General features: G+C 37.4%; 1 protein-coding gene across 1 annotated transcript; it reads right to left on the bottom strand.

Moving 5' to 3' along the window:
- On the bottom strand, positions 14,698-15,630 carry Olfr297 (olfactory receptor 297). Its single transcript, NM_146618.2, has one exon. It carries the CDS (start codon positions 15,628-15,630, stop codon positions 14,698-14,700), a length of 933 nt encoding a protein of 310 aa, NP_666829.2.
- Between the last annotated feature and the right edge of the window lie 3,009 nt (positions 15,631-18,639).

Genomic DNA, 18,639 nt, shown 5'->3' with positions numbered 1-18,639 from the left:
CAATTTACCTTTCAAATTGACTTATTTGTTTCTAATAATTTCTCATTGTTATTTCTATTGTACTAGATCAGATATTCTTTTTCTCTTGAGATCTGTTCTTAATTACATAGATGCTCAAAAATATACAAATACTTCCTAAAATAGTTTTCTATATTGTTTCCACATTGTTATCTGTCTAGAGTCCATTAAAAACCACTAGGCTTTGTTTCTTCTACTGAAAAGAGCTTGCAAATCTTACACTGACCAGTTTTATACTCCTGGGCTGGAGTGATCTTTCTGTTTTGGCTTCCAAAGTAATTAGACTGCAGGCATTGCAAACTTTCCTGCTTTAGAAATCTTGTTCTTAAAGCTTTTGCTAATTTGGATTTCTATCTTAGATTCACTTTTTTATACAGATGTTACATCCAAGTTCAATCACAGACTAATAGTTAGACAAAAGCAAGTATGTCCTTATTCAATCAATCAATAAAATATATAATTAAATATAATTATATGTACATATATGTAAAATATCGTTAATTCATATTTGCATTTCTGAAATACCTTTGGAAATTGTTATATATGTTTGTCCTCACTCTAATGCATTCTGTTCAGTATTGCCTATCAGTCAGATTTTATTTCTGACATGAATAGCAACTAGATGGCAGTGACTTGCTCCTGCTAGAATATGGGATGCAACTTTGCAAATTTAGTGTTGGCTCAAATATGTTTTGTTTTCCCTTGCTACGTTTTCGCACTCTGTGCATTATTTGCCATCTTGATTCCTTTATTCTTGGAGAATGCTTCTCAGCTTCTACATGAAGTCATTATGTCTACACACAGACCTCCCTACCAACCTCTAGTAAAAATTCTAAAAAAAGAAGGAGAAAAGAAGAAGAAGGAGAAGGGGAAGGGGAAGGGGAAGAAGGGGAAGAAGGGAAAGAAGAGGAAGGGGAAGAAGGGGAAGGGGAAGGGAAAGGGGAAATACTTGGAAGCCAATATGTGTAGGATTTCTAAACAAATATGATTAATTCTGTGTAAAACCAAACAATGAGATTTTTTAAATATTACAATATTGATCTTTTTTTAACTGCAAAATGTAAACTGGCAAACTCATCCTTAGTTTGCAAAATGAAGTTATAATCTTGTATAATGTGCAGAGTTGCTTTAAGTTTAAAACTTACTATAAAAGCATTTGTAAGAGTAAGAGTCTCTTTCATGTTATTGTAATGAAAAGTAATATAAAATGAAATATAGGTAAACTAATGGATAAAACAATGCTATTAATTAAAGTGATAATTTAAAGTAATTGTACCATGGCATAATTAGTACTAAATTCAGTTGAACCACCCAGGGTTTGTTGGTGGATTTTTAGTTTCATTGATTCATTTTTATTTATAATTACAACCTCCCCTTTAACAATACACGTTCCTTTAGGAATTTGAAATCTTTAAGATGGTTCACTGCATGCATCAATGCTAATAAAAATATACATAAAGGACCATATATTTGACAAATTCTTCTTTAGTAGAAAGAATATTACACTGTGTCACCTATTAAATATTTGTAGTTTCCATGAATTTAATAGAAATTAATAGAGTTTCTCATTTCAATTTTTATGAAGATTTCTAATCTTATCAGTAATATAAAACCAGGCTGATTAAGTCTCATTTCTGTATGCATTAAAGTTAGTATCACACTTTTCTACCAGCATGTTACTGTTATATAGTTCATGTTTCAGCTGAATAATATTTTATGAGATTCCTGGCAAATGTCAAGAATACAAGCTGATACTTGTTTTTAATTTGTTGCTTTACTTTTTGAGATTACAATATAGCTGCATAATCTCTATCTTTACCTCCCTTCAAACTTTCCATACCCCCTTTTTAGAAACCAGAAGCTCATTTTTCACTGAAGTTGTTATAATATTTCTAAATTCATAAGTACAACCTGTTCAACATTACATTTTCCAATAGTAGTACTGATATTCTTTTTCCCCATGAGTTTATTTATTCATTCACTTTACATCCCAAACACAGCCTGCCAATTCCCAGTCCTCCCTCCTACAAGCACCTTCCCCTACTACCCCTTTCCTTCACCTCTTAAAAGAGAAAGTCCTCCTTGGGTACCTACTGGGTAACTGTTTTTAAAAATTCATGACCTCATTTTTTCATTACTGTTACAAGTATTTCTAAATATATAAATACAATATGTTCAGTTTCTATGTTACTTATTATCTTAATTTGCATAATATGTTTTTTCTTTTTGTTTTTTGTTTTATTATTATTATTTCTGTGTTGGTCTTTTTTGTTTGTTTGTTTGTTTGTTTGTTTGTTTTACAATCCAGATTTATTTCCCCTTCTGATCCATCCTCTGACTGTTCCACATCCTATATGTCTTCCCTGTCCCCCTGTCTCCACAGGGATGTCTGCATCCTACCACCTACTCTACCATACCTCTAAACCTCCTGGGTCCTCCAGTCTCTTGAGGGTTAGGTGCAACTCGCCTGACTGAACTCAGACCCAATACAGTCCTCTGCTGTATATGTGTTGGGGGGCTCATATCAGCTGGTATATGCTGCCTGGTTTGTAATCCAGTATATGTGAGATCTTGGGGATCCAGGTTAATTGAGACTTCTGGTCCTCCTGTATACAGTGTCTGATCCTTCTCAGTTTCTTCCAGACTTTCCCTAATTCAACAACAGGGGTTAGCAGCTTCTGGCCGTTAGGTGGGTGCAAATAACTGCATCTGACTCTTTCAACTGCTTGCTAGGTCTTTTGGAGGGCAGTCAGGCTAGGTCCAGTTTTGTGAGTGTTCCGTAGCCTCGATAATAGTGACAGGTACTGGGTCTCCACTTGTGTTGGATCCCATTTTGTGTCTGTCTTTGTACCTTCTTTTCCTCGGGCTCTTCTTCGTTTCCATCCCTGAAGTTCTTTCAGACAGGAACAATTATGGGTCAGTGTTTTGACTGTGGGATAGCAACCCCATCCCTCACTCAATGCCCTGTTATTCTGCTGCAGATGGGCTCTACAAGTTTCCTCTCCCCACCGTAGGGCATTTCATCTAAGAATAGATGCAGGCAACCTCAGGAGGTAGGAAGTTGGGGAGGAATGTAGCAAAGGTAAAATATTTAAAAATATTCCAAATGAGCTTTATTTTGTTGCATCCTTTTACTTTTCCAGGCAGTATTCATATCTTTTTTTAATTTATTTTTATTACATATTTTCCTCAATTACATTTCCAATGCTATCCCAAAAGTCCCCCATACCCTCCCCCCCCCCACTTCTCTACCCACTTATTCCCTTTTTTTTTTTTTTTTTTTTTTTTTTTGGCCCTGGCGTTCCCCTGTATGGGGGAATGTACAGTTTGCATGTCCAATGGGCCTCTCTTTCCAGTGATGGCCGACTAGGCCATCTTTTGATACATATGCAGCTAGAGTCAAGAGCTCCGGGGTACTGGTTAGTTCATAATGTTGTTCCACCTATAGGGTTGCAGATCCCTTTAGCTCCTTGGGTACTTTCTCTAGCTCCTCCATTGGGAGCCCTGTGATCCATCCATTAGCTGACTGTGAGCATCCACTTCTGTGTTTGCTAGGCCCCAGCATAGTCTCACAAGAGACAGCTACATATGGGTCCTTTCAGCAAAATCTTGCTAGTGTATGCAATGGTGTCAGCGTTTGGAAGCTGATTATGGGGTGGATCCCTGGATATGACAGTCTCTACATGGTCCATTCTTTCATCTCAGCTCCAAACTTTGTCTCTGTAACTCCTTCCATGGGTGTTTTGTTCCCATTTCTAAGGAGGGGCATAGTGTCCACACTTCAGTCTTCATTCTTCTTGAGTTTTATGTGTTTAGCAAATTGTATCTTATATCTTGGGTATCCTAGGTTTTGGGCTAATATCCACTTATCAGTGAGTACATATTGTGTGAGTTCCTTTGTGAATGTGTTACCTCACTCAGGATGATGCCCTCCAGGTCCATCCATTTGGCTAGGAATTTCATAAATTCATTCTTTTTAATAGCTGAGTAGTACTCCATTGTGTAAATGTACTACATTTTCTGTATCCATTCCTCTGTTGAGGGGCATCTGGGTTCTTTCCAGCTTCTGGCTATTATAAATAAGGCTGCTATGAACATACTGGAGTATTCATATCTTTATCAAGATATAACTTCATGGCCGGGCGTGGTGGCACACGCCTTTAATCCCAGCATTATGGAGGCAGAGGCAGGCGGATTTCTGAGTTCGAGGCCAGTCTGGTCTACAAAGTGAATTCCAGGACAGCCAGGGCTACACAGAGAAACCTTGTCTCAAAAAAACAAAACAAAACAAAACAAAACAAAAAAAGATATAATTTCATTAATTTCACAATCAGCCCCATATTACTGAGAATTATGAATGACCAGTTGATATATTTGGAATGTGCATTCATTAATCCTTTACAATTACCAGTGAGGCCTTTATACAGGTAAGGAAATATGATTCTAAAGTCTAATATAAATTTAAAGTCGACTTACAGTGTATAAAAACATACTAGTATGTTTATTTTTACTATTCAAACTATTTTAGTGATAGAAACTCACTCTACATAGAGAATTATGTTCTACATAAACATTTTATTTGGGACATAGCAGGCACATTGTCCTTCATCCCAGTCTCCTCACTATTCTCAGCATGTTGTCCCTTGTCTCAGTCCTACTACCCTCCTTCATTCCTCCAGTGTCCCATCTGATATTTAAGGGTCTTTTGGGATTCTAGAAAATGCAAGTTATGGAAAACATGTATTTATCCCTCTATGTATTTCTTATTTTATTTGGTATGATGATTTCTATTTGCATCCATTTTTATCAAACAACATAATTTCATTGCACTTTGTTATTAAATAAAATTCTATTGTTCATATATACCATCTTCTTTTCCATGAATTCATTAACTGATGTCTACGGTGGTTCCATATCTTGCCTTCAAGGAATATTGCGACAATAAGCACAATTAAGCAGTTATGTCTGTCATATGTAGAGAGTTCTTAAGTCATGCATCCAGAACTGGTGTAGGTAAGTCATAGAGTAGCTCTGTTCATAGATTTCTTGAAATACCTTCATATTATTCCCATGGTAAGTAGAATACATGCACCCCAACTATTATTGCATAAGTTTCCTTATCTCAACACATCCTCAACAGCATTTGTATTTGTTTGTTACTTAATGGAGAGAGAAAGATGCCCAAGCTGGTTTGATTTAAATTTCCCTATCATTAATATGCTAAATGCTTTTTATGTTTATTGGATATTTGTTGTTCATCCTTTGAGAAGTGTATGTTTATTTCATTTGCATGAGTTTGGATATTTATTAAATGTTTATTTGTATATTCTAGACTTCAATGCAGTCTCTGGATGCTTTTTCCTTCTGTCTCAGCTCCAAACATTGTCTCTGTAACTTCTTCCATGGGTATTTTGTTCCTCATTCTAAGAAAAAAACAAAGAATCCACACTTTGGTCTTCCTTCTTCTTGATTTTCATGTGTTTTGCAAATTGTATCTTGGGTATTCTAAGTTTCTGGGCTAATATCCATTTACCAGTGAGTGCATATCATGTGTGTTCTTTTGTGATTGGGTTACCTCACTCAGGATGATATCCTCCAGGTCCATCCATTTTCCTAGGAATTTCATAAATTCACTCTTTTTAATAGCTGAGTAGTACTCCATTGTGTAAATGTACCACATTATTTTTTTATCCATTCCTCTGTTGAGGGACATCTGGGTTCTTTCCAGCTTCTGGCTGTTATAAATAAGGCTGCTATGAACATAGTGGAGCATGTGTCCATATTACAAGTTGGAAAAACTTCTGGATATATGCCCATGAGAGGTATTGCTGGATCTTCTGGTAGTACTATGTCCAATTTTCTAATGAATTGCCAGACTGATTTCCAGAGTGGTTTTACCAGCTTGCAATCCCACCAGCAATGGAGGAGTGTTCCTCTTTGTCCACATCCTTGCCAGAATCTGCTGTCATCTGAAGTTTTGATCCTAGGCATTCTGACTGGTGTGAGGTGGAATCTCAGGGTTGTTTCATTTGCATTTCCCTGATGATTAAGTATGTTGAACTTTTTTTTTTCATGTGCTTATCAGCCATTTCATATTCCTCAGTTGAGAATTCTTTGTTTAGCTCTGTACCCCATTTTTAATAGGGTTGTTTGATTTTATGGAGTCCAGCTTCTTGAGTTTTTTGTATATATTGGATATTAGTGCCCTATCAGATTTAGGATTCATCCCATAAACAACCAACAAACCCAGATACTATTGCATATGCCAGCAAGATTTAGCTGACAGGACCCTGATATAGCTATCTCTTGAGAAGCTATGCCAGTGCCTCGCAAATACAGAAGTGAATGCTCACATTCATCTATTGGATGGAACACGTGGCCCCCAATAAAAGAGCTAGAGAAAGTACCTAAGAAGCTAAAGGGGTCTGCAATCCTATAGGAGGAACAACAGTATGAACTAACCAGTACCTCCCAGAGCTTTTGTCTCTACTTACATATGTAGCAGAGGATGGCCTAGTCAGCCATCAATGGGATGAGAGGCCTTTGGTCTTCCAAAGATCATATGCCCCAGTACAGGGGAATGCCAGGGCCAGGAAGCAGGAGTGGGTGGGTTGTGGAGCAGGGCCTGGGGTGGGGGTATAGGGGACTTTCGGTAAGGAAACTAAGAAAGGGGATAGCATTTGAAATGTAAATGGAGAAAATATCTAGTATGAAAATAGACTTCATCGCTTTTATAGATATTTACTAGTAAAGATATTTCTCAAATTTTATGGACATTTCCTTCATTTGATTATTCTCTTTGCTTCTCAGAACTGTTAAATTTTTATAAAATCACTTTTTATAATTCTAGGCACTATTTATTAGCAAATAGAGTTCTTTTCCAAAAGTCCTTGTCTATATTAACATCTACATCTTGAAATATTTTCTTGAAAATTTCTGTAGAATTATTAGAGTTTTAGGCCACATGGTCTCTTACTTATTATGAAATTGTTTATTCTACATGGTGAAACAGGGATGCAATTATATTAATTTATCTAGCTTACACAGTACTACTTTTTGAAGAGGCTACTTTTTCCCTCATTGAGAATTTTTTGATATCTATGTAATTGTGAAGGTCTGTTTTCACACCATCTCTTCTATTTTAAAAGACTCATGGGTTTTTTTGGGGTCATTTTTAAAAAAAAATATTTTAATTAATTAACTTATTTTTTTTTCTTGAGACAGGGTTTCTCTTGTATCCTTGGCTGTCCTAGAACTCACTCTGTAGACCAGGCTGGCCTCGAACTCAGAAATCCACCTGCCTCTGACTCCCAAGTGCTGGGATTAAAGGTGTGTGCCACCACAGCTTTATTTTTTTGTTACCAGGCTCTGTAGTGTGTCTTCAAATCAAGTTTTGTTATACCTGCAGCCTTATCCCTTCTTCTCCAAATCATTTTGAAATTGTTGGAGACTATAATGGTTAATCTTATAGTCAACTTGATGACATTTAGAATCAAGTAAGAGGCAAAACCCTGGATGTGAGGTCATTTATTTTAGCCAATATATTTGACAAAACTAGGGTCTTACACACGTGGTGTAGACATGATTCTGGGTCTGAACCCTCAGCCTTTATCTCTCTGCTCTCCGACTCTGAATGCAACATACTTAGTTTCTCATACTTCTGTTGCCACACCTCTTATACCATAGTATTTTTTACCCTTAAATTTTGAGAGAAAAATACTCCTCCTTTCTTATGTTGAGTTTGGGAGGTATGCTAACACAGCAAGAAAAAATTCATACAGAAAACTTGTGCTGATAGGGGATTGTTGCTTTGATAATCTCATGGCCTTTGGAACAAGTTTGTGGGTTGAATGTGGGAGAGTTTTGAGAAAACGCCCCAAATAAGACAAGCAGACCTTATTCAGCCACATTTGTTGAGTGTGAGCATGACTCAAGAAATATAGAATAGATGTTCATCTCACCAGTTTCAAAGTAGTACAAAAACTCTCCTAGAAACTGTGCCAGGGGTCTTTGAGTTTTCTTCTAATAAAGAATATAAAACCTCTGCCTTAATGATGCTAGACTAGTGCTTTTCAAATTATAGGTAAGTGACCCCTTTAGAGGTCAAAAGGATATTTTCACAAGGGTAACATATTAGGTATCCTGCCTATCATATATTTGCATTATGATTCATAATAATACAAAAGTTACAATTATGAAGTAGCCACAAAATAATTTTATGGTTGAGGTTCAACACAGCATGAGGTACTTTACTAAACAGTCTCACTATTAGGAAGGTTGTGAGTGCATGCTAAGCTTTACAAGTTTGAATGAAGCTGAAGTAAGAAGATAATGGATTAAGTTGTTTGGTATAAACTTTTTTTTTCCATTTTTTATTAGGTATTTAACTCATTTACATTTCCAATGCTATACCAAAAGTCCCCCATATCCACCCACCCCCACTCCCCTGCCCACCCACTCCCCCTTTTTGGCCCTGGTGTTCCCCTGTACTGGGGCATATAAAGTTTGCAAGTCCAATGGGCCTCTCTTTCCAGTGATGGCCGACTAGGCCATCTTTTGATATATATGCAGCTAGAGTCAAGGGCTCCGGGGTACTGGTTAGTTCATAATGTTGTTCCACCTATAGGGTTGCAGATCCCTTTAGCTCCTTGGCTACTTTCTCTAGCTCCTCCATTGGGAGCCCTATGATCCATCCATTAGCTGACTGTGAGCATCCACTTCTGTGTTTGCTAGGCCCCGGCATAGTCTCACAAGAGACAGCTACATCTGGGTCCTTTCAATAAAATCTTGCTAGTGTATGCAATGGTGTCAGCGTTTGGATGCTGATTATGGGGTGGATCCCTGGATATGGCAGTCTCTACATGGTCCATCCTTTCATCTCAGCTCCAAACTTTGTCTCTGGAACTCCTTCCATGGGTGTTTTGTTCCCAAATCTAAGGAGGGGCATAGTGTCCACACTTCAGTCTTCATTCTTCTTGAGTTTCATGTGTTTAGCAAATTATATCTTATATCTTGGGTATCCTAGGTTTGGGGCTAATATCCACTTATCAGTGAATACATATTGTGTGAGTTTCTTTGTGAATGTGTTACCTCACTCAGGATGATGCCCTCCAGGTCCATCCATTTGGCTAGGAATTTCATAAATTCATTCTTTTTAATAGCTGAGTAGTACTCCATTGTGTAGATGTACCACATTTTCTGTATCCATTCCTCTGTTGAGGGGCATCTGGGTTCTTTCCAGGTTCTGGCTATTATAAATAAGGCTGCTATGAACATAGTGGAGCATGTGTCCTTCTTACCAGTTGGGGCATCTTCTGGATATATGCCCAGGAGAGGTATTGCTGGATCCTCCGGTAGTACTATGTCCAATTTTCTGAGGAACCGCCAGACTGATTTCCAGAGTGGTTGTACAAGTCTGCACTCCCACCAACAATGGAGGAGTGTTCCTCTTTCTCCACATCCACGCCAGCATCTGCTGTCACCTGAATTTTTGATCTTAGCCATTCTGACTGGTGTGAGGTGGAATCTCACCTTCCGCTCGACTCGAGCCCCGGGCTTCCTTGCCAGCAGAGTCTTGCCCAACACCCGCAAGGGCCCACACGGGACTCCCCACGGGACCCTAAGACCTCTGGTGAGTGGAACACAGCGCCTGCCCCAATCCAATCGCGCAGAACTTGAGACTGCGGTACATAGGGAAGCAGGCTACCCGGGCCTGATCTGGGGCACAAGTCCCTTCCGCTCGACTCGAGCCCCGGGCTTCCTTGCCAGCAGAGTCTTGCCCAACACCCGCAAGGGCCCACACGGGACTCCCCATGGTATAAACTTTATTACAAATCTTATGCTATTCCTGAGTCAGAACATGAAGTTGTTTGGCCGTTTCAGAAATAGTCATAACCTAGGTCATATAGAGGGCTAAAATTTGTTTTATACTAATTTGTGATGATTAAGTTAACCATAAGTAAATTATAAATAAATATTTTCCAAAGAATAAAAAAGTTTACAGTACTACACAGTAGGCTGCCTAATGATTTCATGATCACACCTATAGACAACTGATTTTTGATAAAGTCAGAAATACACACTGGGAAAATGAAAGCATCTTCAACAAATGGTGCTGGAAAAACTAAATGGCTGCACTTAGAAGAAGAATCTAAATTGATTCACATAAATGTCTATGGGCTGTGTAGAACTGGAACTTTCTCTTACTGACTGGGGCATTCTAGAGAGCTGGCCTACTTCTGACAGGTGGTAGCTCTAGGGAGAACAGGCCCTATGCCTGTCCCAGGCATAACAGTGAAGGTGGCCCTGGTGGCTAATCTGGGGTGAGTCACTCTTGAGACAGATAGCTCAGAGAACTGACCCTCCTATTCTCTGTAGTGAGGTGGCCGGGATGTCAAGGTGATGCTTTCCCCATTCCCCATTTGTTACCCGTGGTATTAGGGAGAGCAGCCTCCTCACAGGGCATGGGAGCCTGATAGATAGCCCTGCCCCCTCACTTGGTGTAGTACTTAGGCATCACAGTGGAGCTGGCTTTGATGGCAAAGGCACAGATGAACTAGCTTGGAGGTTATAAGAACGGTGCGATGGCACATCTTCTAGAGGCTGCAGCACTTGGGAGAGTAGGCCCTGTGCTTTGACTGAGCAGAACAATACAGCTTACTCTGAAAGTGTGTGTGTGCTCACAGATAAAATGGGCCTGAGGGCATGAGCACTAGAGCTGACACTGACCTAGCTGGAGCAGGGCTAGAGTGCTTGCCCTTGTGGTGCAGAAAGGAAGAGAAAGCTCACTTACCACTTCAAGTACCAAAGACCCATTTACAAGGCTCTGAATTTAACCACTACTAAACCTATATCATCTGAGAATGACTAGGAAAGTGCTAATCATGCTGACCCAAAGCTTCAAGATCTCCATGCCCCAGGTTAACAACAGGAAAATGGGGAGCAGGGTTAGTGAGGATGCAATATTGATGGTGTCACAAAAGCCAGAGACCTGGAACCAGACCAATGACTCATGCATTAAACAGTCACAGGTGAACATGTGTAAACAAAGGGTAGTGATGTAGTGTGAAAAACACTGTGACAAACTACAGTTTCGATGACTACACACACATATATATATTTGGGGTGTGTGAGGGGTGGGGTGTGTGTGTATGTGTGTATTTGTGTGTGTGTGTGCGTGCGCACGCGTGTGTGTGTTATTTTGGGGGTATGTTACAAGAGTGAAGACCAGATATGAGCTGAAGGGGAAAAAAGAGGGACTGGAGGAAATACTGTGAAATTCACAATGGTTTTCTTTTTAAAGGAACTTCTTGAAACTGAGAAGTTTCTGCATATCAAAGGAAAGCATCATTTAAAGTGGCAGACTAGAGACTGGTAAATATTTCTAACAACTCCTTATGAAATAGAAGGCTAATATTTAAAATATATAAAAAACTCGAGAATCTAGATATCAAGAAACAAATAACCCCACTTTTAAAAAAACAAAAAGTATACTTCTAAACAGAAAATTTCAAAGTAGGGTTTTCAAATGGCCAAGAAACATTTAAATAAATGTCCTGTATATTACATTATTAGGGAAATACAAATCAAATCTATGGCTGATTGCTATGGAAATGTGTAGACACTATAGAAATAAGGTTTGAATTTCCTTAGGAAAATGAAAATCAATGTATCTCAAGATCCAGCTATACTGTTCGGGGACATATACCTGGGTGTCCCTTTACCCTGCCACACAGGCAAATGCTCAACCATTTTTATGGCTGTTCCATATAAAATATTCAGAAATTTGAAACAATTTATAAGCTTTCCTACTGAAGAATGAATAAAGAAAATGGGGTACATTTACACAATGGAATATTCATCATTTGATTAAATTCCCTTTTGGCAATAGGAGTGGGGGTGACTCTATGTCTTTTTCCTGTTTGAGGAACCCATTTCCTCTAGCCATGCTTTGAGTATGCATGCCTAGTCTCTTTATATCTTGTTATGGCAAGTTCATGTGAATTGATTTGGACACTTGCTCTTTCTATGGAAAATTGAGAGGAGGATTTGACTTGGAGAAGAGATGAGGTAGAAACACTGGGAGAAGGGGAGGGAGAGGAGGTTGCAGTTGGGATATACTGTATGAGAGAACAATAAATCAAATTTAAAATTATAAAATCAAGAAATGGCACAGGTATACTGATGGAACTGGAAAAAATATCATCCTGAGTAAAGTAACCCAGACCCAGTTAGACAAATGTGGTATGTATTAACTTACTTGTGAATGTTAGCCTCTCATTTAATGATAAACAATCCACAATCCAAAGTTCCATAGAAACTGGTTATACAGTAAGTGAATAGGTAGGGACAAATAGATATCATAAGAAAATTTAAATAGAATATATAGTTATGGGGGGGAATGGTGAACACAATGGGAAAATTAATTAGTGTTTAGGGAGAAAAGAAGGGGTTGAGGAAGGCAATGTAGGAAGACACAGCTCACAACAATGTCTTGTAGCATTCTTAAAAGCTTCTTAAAATATAAATACATATGAAGGCAACTCACAGGGAATTGGAAAATAATGGAGAAGACAGAGTCCCACCTGACCATGATAAAATAAAGCCCTCAGTACCAGGATAGGTTATGTTAAGTTAATTTTTTAGATAAACAGATCCCATAACCAAAACAACACATGTACTACCATGTCTATGGATTGCTCTCCAAACACTGACAGTAAGGCTCATGACTGAAAACAAACCTACACTTCTTCACTGAACCTGGAGATGCCAAGCTGATGCCTACAGTGTGCCTTAATTTCTACATTAAGTGTATTTTCTACATAATGTTACTTTGCACACTACCAAAGCAGAAATTTAATCACAAACCCAGAAATAAACTTTTTAATCTAAAGTAGTGTCCTGCCTTCAAGATACATTAGTGCAACAGTGACACAAAGTTTATGGGGGTAACTGAACAAGGTATGCTTTGACTTTCCGTTTATGCCCTAAGACACAACCTCTACACACCCCTGCTGCAGTGAACCTGAGACTTGATAGCCCCAAGATATAAGGTGTCTTAGTTAGGGTTTTACTGCTGTGAACAGACACCATGACCAAGGCAAGTCTTATAAAACAAAACAAAACAAAAACAAAACAAATAACATTTAGTTGGGGCTGGCTTACAGGTTCAGAGGTTTAGTCCATTATTGTGAGGAGCCGCCCTTGCAATCGCCATTACAAGATGGCGCTGATATCCTGTGTTCTAACTGGTAAACAAATAGTCTGCGTATGTGCTGGGGTATTTTTCCATTCCTTGTGCCCTGCCTGTCCCGTGGCATCATCTGGCGTCATCTGGGCTGATAGTGAGCAGCCAGTCAGGGTAAAATACCTCTCCAATCCCTCTTGTGGGCTATTTAAGGACTGAGTTTCCTGTGTTCTGCCCCCCCCCCCCAAGCTTATGATCTTTCTCTCGAGATGCATTAAAGCTTGCTGCAGAAGAACCCATGTGTGTCCTGTGTGTGTGTCCTCGCTGGCGAGACTCCTTATCACATAGGAACACATTATCATCAAGGTGGGAGCATGGCAACATCCAGGCTGTCATGGCTCAGGCAGAGCTGAGAGTTCTGCATCTTCATCCAAAGGCTGCTAGTGGAAGACTGACTTCCAGGCAACTAGGGTGGGAGTCTTAAGACCACACCTACAGTGACATGCCAATTCCAACGAGGTCACATCTATTCCAACAAGGTCACACCTCCAGATAGTGCCACTCCCTGGTCCAAGAACATACAAACCATCACATAAGGTAATAACAAATACTACCCTTCTAAAAGTTTTAAATTTAATTTAAAACTTAGCAATGAAACAACTCTTAATGACAATCCACAACAGCTGTAAATTAGTGCCTTGCTCAGCCTTCAGCAGTGAAACTTCCACTTGCAGTAGATAATAACAAAAACATAAACCCACAGCCAGATGTTGTGAAAAGATTGAGAGACCTTGGAACAATTACCTTTAAATGGTGGGATACTTATATCAAATCTTCCTCATCTGGGATTAGCAAGTATATTGCAAGAGGAAGTAGAAGTAATATTTAATCGAGAGATGACGAAAGACACTAAGAAAACAATGATTTCTAAATTAACATGATCTGTGCAAAAGTGAGCCCAGAAATGTATGCAGCATTCATAGGTATACATGGGTCTAACCAGATGGGTTCCTAGAGTTGAAGGGAGAAGTGGACACATGCCCCTATCTCTAACCTGGAAAAACAAAACAAACAAAACAAAACAACAAACCTCTAATTATTTAAGCACTTTTAAGGGTAAATGTAGTTTCCTCCAAGGGAGACTCATTGAGTAAATAAATTACAATTAAAAGTAGGCTGCATGCCCAGCAGTGGATGACCAAAAGAAAACAAACTCAAGGGTAATATTAGAAGTTCTTCCCGCATAATTGGCATCAAGGCTTCTTCTTTATTTCTTTAAACTTATTTTTAAAACTTTTATTATGCCCATATGGGAGGACATGGATGGGGGGATAAAGTTGGGAGGACAAATGAGTAGGAAAGTACTAGGATGAGAAGAGGGAGGGGAAATTATAAGTAGTATAAATAATGTAAAAAACATCTCTCCAGTACATAAAGTAAAAAAAGCTTTAATGTGCATGTGCAGATTTGTATGTCCATATTTTTTCTTTATTTTATTCAACTATGAAAAATCTGAATATTACTTTCTTCACAGCCTTCTTTATTTGTTTGTTTCTAAGGCTATAGATAATAGGGTTTAAGAATGGAGGAACAGTGGTATAAAATACAGAAAGAGTCATATCCTCAACTACTTCTGAGATTGCTGGAGGTCTTAGATATGCATAGGCACCAGAACAAAGAAACAAATATGCTACAATGATGTGAGGGACACAGGTAGAAAAGGCTTTCCCTCTCTCTCCTTTGACAGGAACTTTCAAGACAGTTGATAATATGTGAACATATGATATGGCAATGAAAGTAAAGCAGGTACCACTAAGGCCAATGGCAGTCAGAAGAAGTATGATTTTGTTGTTAAAGGTGTCAGAGCAAGTAAGCCTCAGCAAAGCAGGCAGCTCACAGAAGAACTGAGGAACTACATTTGAGTGACAAAAGGACAGCTGGAAAGTTTTGAAAGTGTTCATACCTGAAAGGATAAGTGAGGTAAGTAGGGAAGCCAGTGTCATCTGAACACAGAATTGATGGTTCATAATCATAGGGTAGAGGAGAGGCTTGCATATGGCCACATAGCGGTCCTGAGCCATGATGGTGAGAAACTGAACCTCTACACATGCACAAAAGAAGAACAAAAAGATCTGTGCTGCACACCCAGTCACAGAAATGTTCCTGTGGTCAGTGAGAGAGTTTATACAGGCATTGGGCACAGTAATAGAAACATAGCACATGTCTAAGATGGACAGATTCCTGAGGAAGAAGTACATGGGTGTGTTCAGGGTCTGGTCAACTGTAGTAACAATGATGATGGTAAGATTCCCGAACAGGCTGCCCAGGTACACCAGCAGGAACAGCACACTGAGTAGGACCCTGAGCTCCCAAGTCTCAGCAAAAACCTCCAGGAGGAACTCAGTCACCATGGTAGAATTCATCATAGTCTCAAAGTACAGGTTTATCTGGAAGAGAAAAGCAGTAATTGACAATAACTAAAATTAATTGATAAATCACTAGCATTTCTTTTAAAAGTTTATTTTTGTTCTGTATACCAGACTTTATGTGTAAAAAATCAAGTATTTTATTTTTATTTGCCTATGTTTTAGTATGCTTAGTTGTTAATACATATATGTGGCTGTCTGTCAAATGGTCTGATGTTAAACACTTACAGTTAATTTCTTTAACAATGGTTGCTACATGAATACTCTCATCTTAATAAATATTAGGTTGTTTAATATAAAGTTATATAATCTAAGTTCCTCTTCTAGATAACCTATCTACACCAGTTAGGAATGCCCAGAGACATTTAACATGTGGATTATTTGTAAAACTGTTTATGTATTTATTATCATATATGCATTTACATATGAAATGCATTTATATTCTTTGATTATTTCATACACACACACATACATATAGGGAGGGATGTTAGAAATCAGTGAATGTGAGAGACAATGGCATAAAAAGACAGACTAGGAAAGAGAAATAAAGATGATCAAATTAGAAGTGTGTGCGGAAGACTTTCAGAATAGGCCATTTGCCTGGAGTTAACTTCACATGCTTGACACAGAATTTTCTCTTTTTGGAGAAACCTTGGGATTTCTAGAAATTAACTCACATTATAGATGATGATTTCAATCTCTTAAAACTGATTATTTGGATTTATGAATAGCATATTCATACACATCCACAGTAACACCTGAAATATTGCTCTGCTAGCTGAATCCTAGAACAAAGATGTACATAAAGCTAACCATGATACCATGCATGATAGCTTTTGTGTTTTTAACAGTTCTACTCAAGTGTAACTGATGTCAAACTGCAGTATGGAATCCCACACCATGGTTTCCTAGTTGTGATTAACTGTCAAGTTCCCAGAAAATGCATGGTATAAAAACACTGAGTTCTAAAATTTATGATCAAGTATAGGAGTGTTAATGTGAAGAGTTCAAACTGCTTGAAATTAAAGGTAAATTTCATTAGCTTAGTGAAATAAGCTAACACTTTTTATCAATTCCTCATGAGAACCATTAATGATTCTACACGTTATAACACATTAAGGGTATAAAATTTTATATATTATAAATGTTATAAAATGTGATAAAATTAATTAGACAAAACAGCTTAATGTGGCTATTAAAAAGGCAGAGGCAATTAAAAAAGCAATGGCAAGTGATGAGATAGAGACTGTTACTCTTTTCCATTGAAAGAGATACATATATTTAATAATTTATTTTGGCAACTTCAAAATTCTAACAGAATGAAATTCACAAAGGTTAAAGAAAACATTACTTAACTGGGCAGTGGTGGCACACGCCTTTAATCCCAGCACTTGGGAGGCAGAGGCAGACAGATTTCTGAGTTTAAGGCCAGCCTGGTCTACAGAGTGAGTTCCAGCACAGCCAGGGCTATAGAGAAAAACCCTGTCTCAAAAAACCAAACCAAAGCAAAACAAACCAAAACAAAACAGAATAAAAAAGAAAAAGAAAACATTACTTAGAGATGTGAACTAATGAACATTGAGCAATGTAATTCTTACTTGAATAATTTATCTAAAATGGTATTAAAGTGTTTTGTCAAATGCAGAGAGAACAAAATTATTATTCCAAGTAGATAAATTAGAATGGCATCTATTGAATAGATCATATCTGTACTATACTATATCTGACAGATATCCATCAAGATCACAGTCTAAAATGCTGACAAAGTGAGCTGTATGATTAAAAATAAAACTAAATTAAAGAACAGGCCACCTAACACATTTTTGAGTTTTTTTTGTAAGAAAGATACTGAATACATGTTTTGTCAGTAGATGAATTGCCTCCCAACTGTTTAGAATATATTTATAATAGAATATCTTTGCGAAATAAAAAAGACATTACTAGAATCAAAGATTATTACCAAATAAAAAGGCACCAAAAGGATCTAATTAAAATTACAGATATCTGTGCTTTCAACATCTTAGCATCTGATTATCAAAGAAACTGGAAGATTTTAAATAAATATCCTAATGAAAATATTTAAAAGATTTTGATATTCAGCCTTCAATCCTATTGAAATTCAATTTAAAATTCATAAGTGTGAACACTATACACCAATAGAATCTAAGAGAATATATTTAAAAAATCATGAAAAAAATCAGTATAAATGCACACAAAGTATTCTCTATAAATACAATTCTTCAGTTACTTAGCCTGGTAATCACTAGTCTGAAGACACCTGCCTTCCACCTTTCATCTGTGTATAACAGTATGGATGGTCCTGGACAATATTATACTTAGTGAAACAAGTCTGTTACATCATATGTAGAGGCAAAATAAGTTTTAAGTTAAAAGACAAATCAAATTAATCCATATTCCGTTCCAACTCCAAAATTAATAAGAAGTAGATGGCAAAATAGAAAAAAAATGCTAAATATCTATAAATTACATTTTAAAGATATATTAAAGAAGAAATAAGAAACAACTTAGAAAACAATCAAGTCAAAGAATAGTATGACAATTATTGTAGTCAGCAAATTCATTACTAAAAGACAGTTAATAATAATAAACTACCACCATTAAATAATGTTAGAGAAGAAACACAAAGATTGAATTTTATAAAAACTTTAAAAGCAATAAACTAATAAAAATAATGAAAAATATACAAGTTATATAAATAGAATTATTAAAAGATATTAAAATGATGTTACATCAACTAATGATTACTGAGTGATTAATGAGCACTAGCTGCTACTAAGATGAAACTCCCTGAGACCATATAAACACAATGAACAAAGTATACGACTTTTTCAGGCTATGCTTCTATATTTGTTCATATATATATATATATGTATATATATATGGTTGTGTGTGTATATGTGTATTTATATATGAGTGTGTTTGTGTGTGTGTATAGTTGAATGTGCATGTATGTAATAATAAAGAAAATGGCATCAATTTGAGAGTAGA

The sequence above is a fragment of the Mus musculus genome, chromosome 7, assembly GCF_000001635.26.
Source record: "Mus musculus strain C57BL/6J chromosome 7, GRCm38.p6 C57BL/6J".
Lineage (NCBI taxonomy): Eukaryota > Metazoa > Chordata > Mammalia > Rodentia > Muridae > Mus > Mus musculus.
This window is presented reverse-complemented; position numbering and strand designations above follow the sequence as displayed.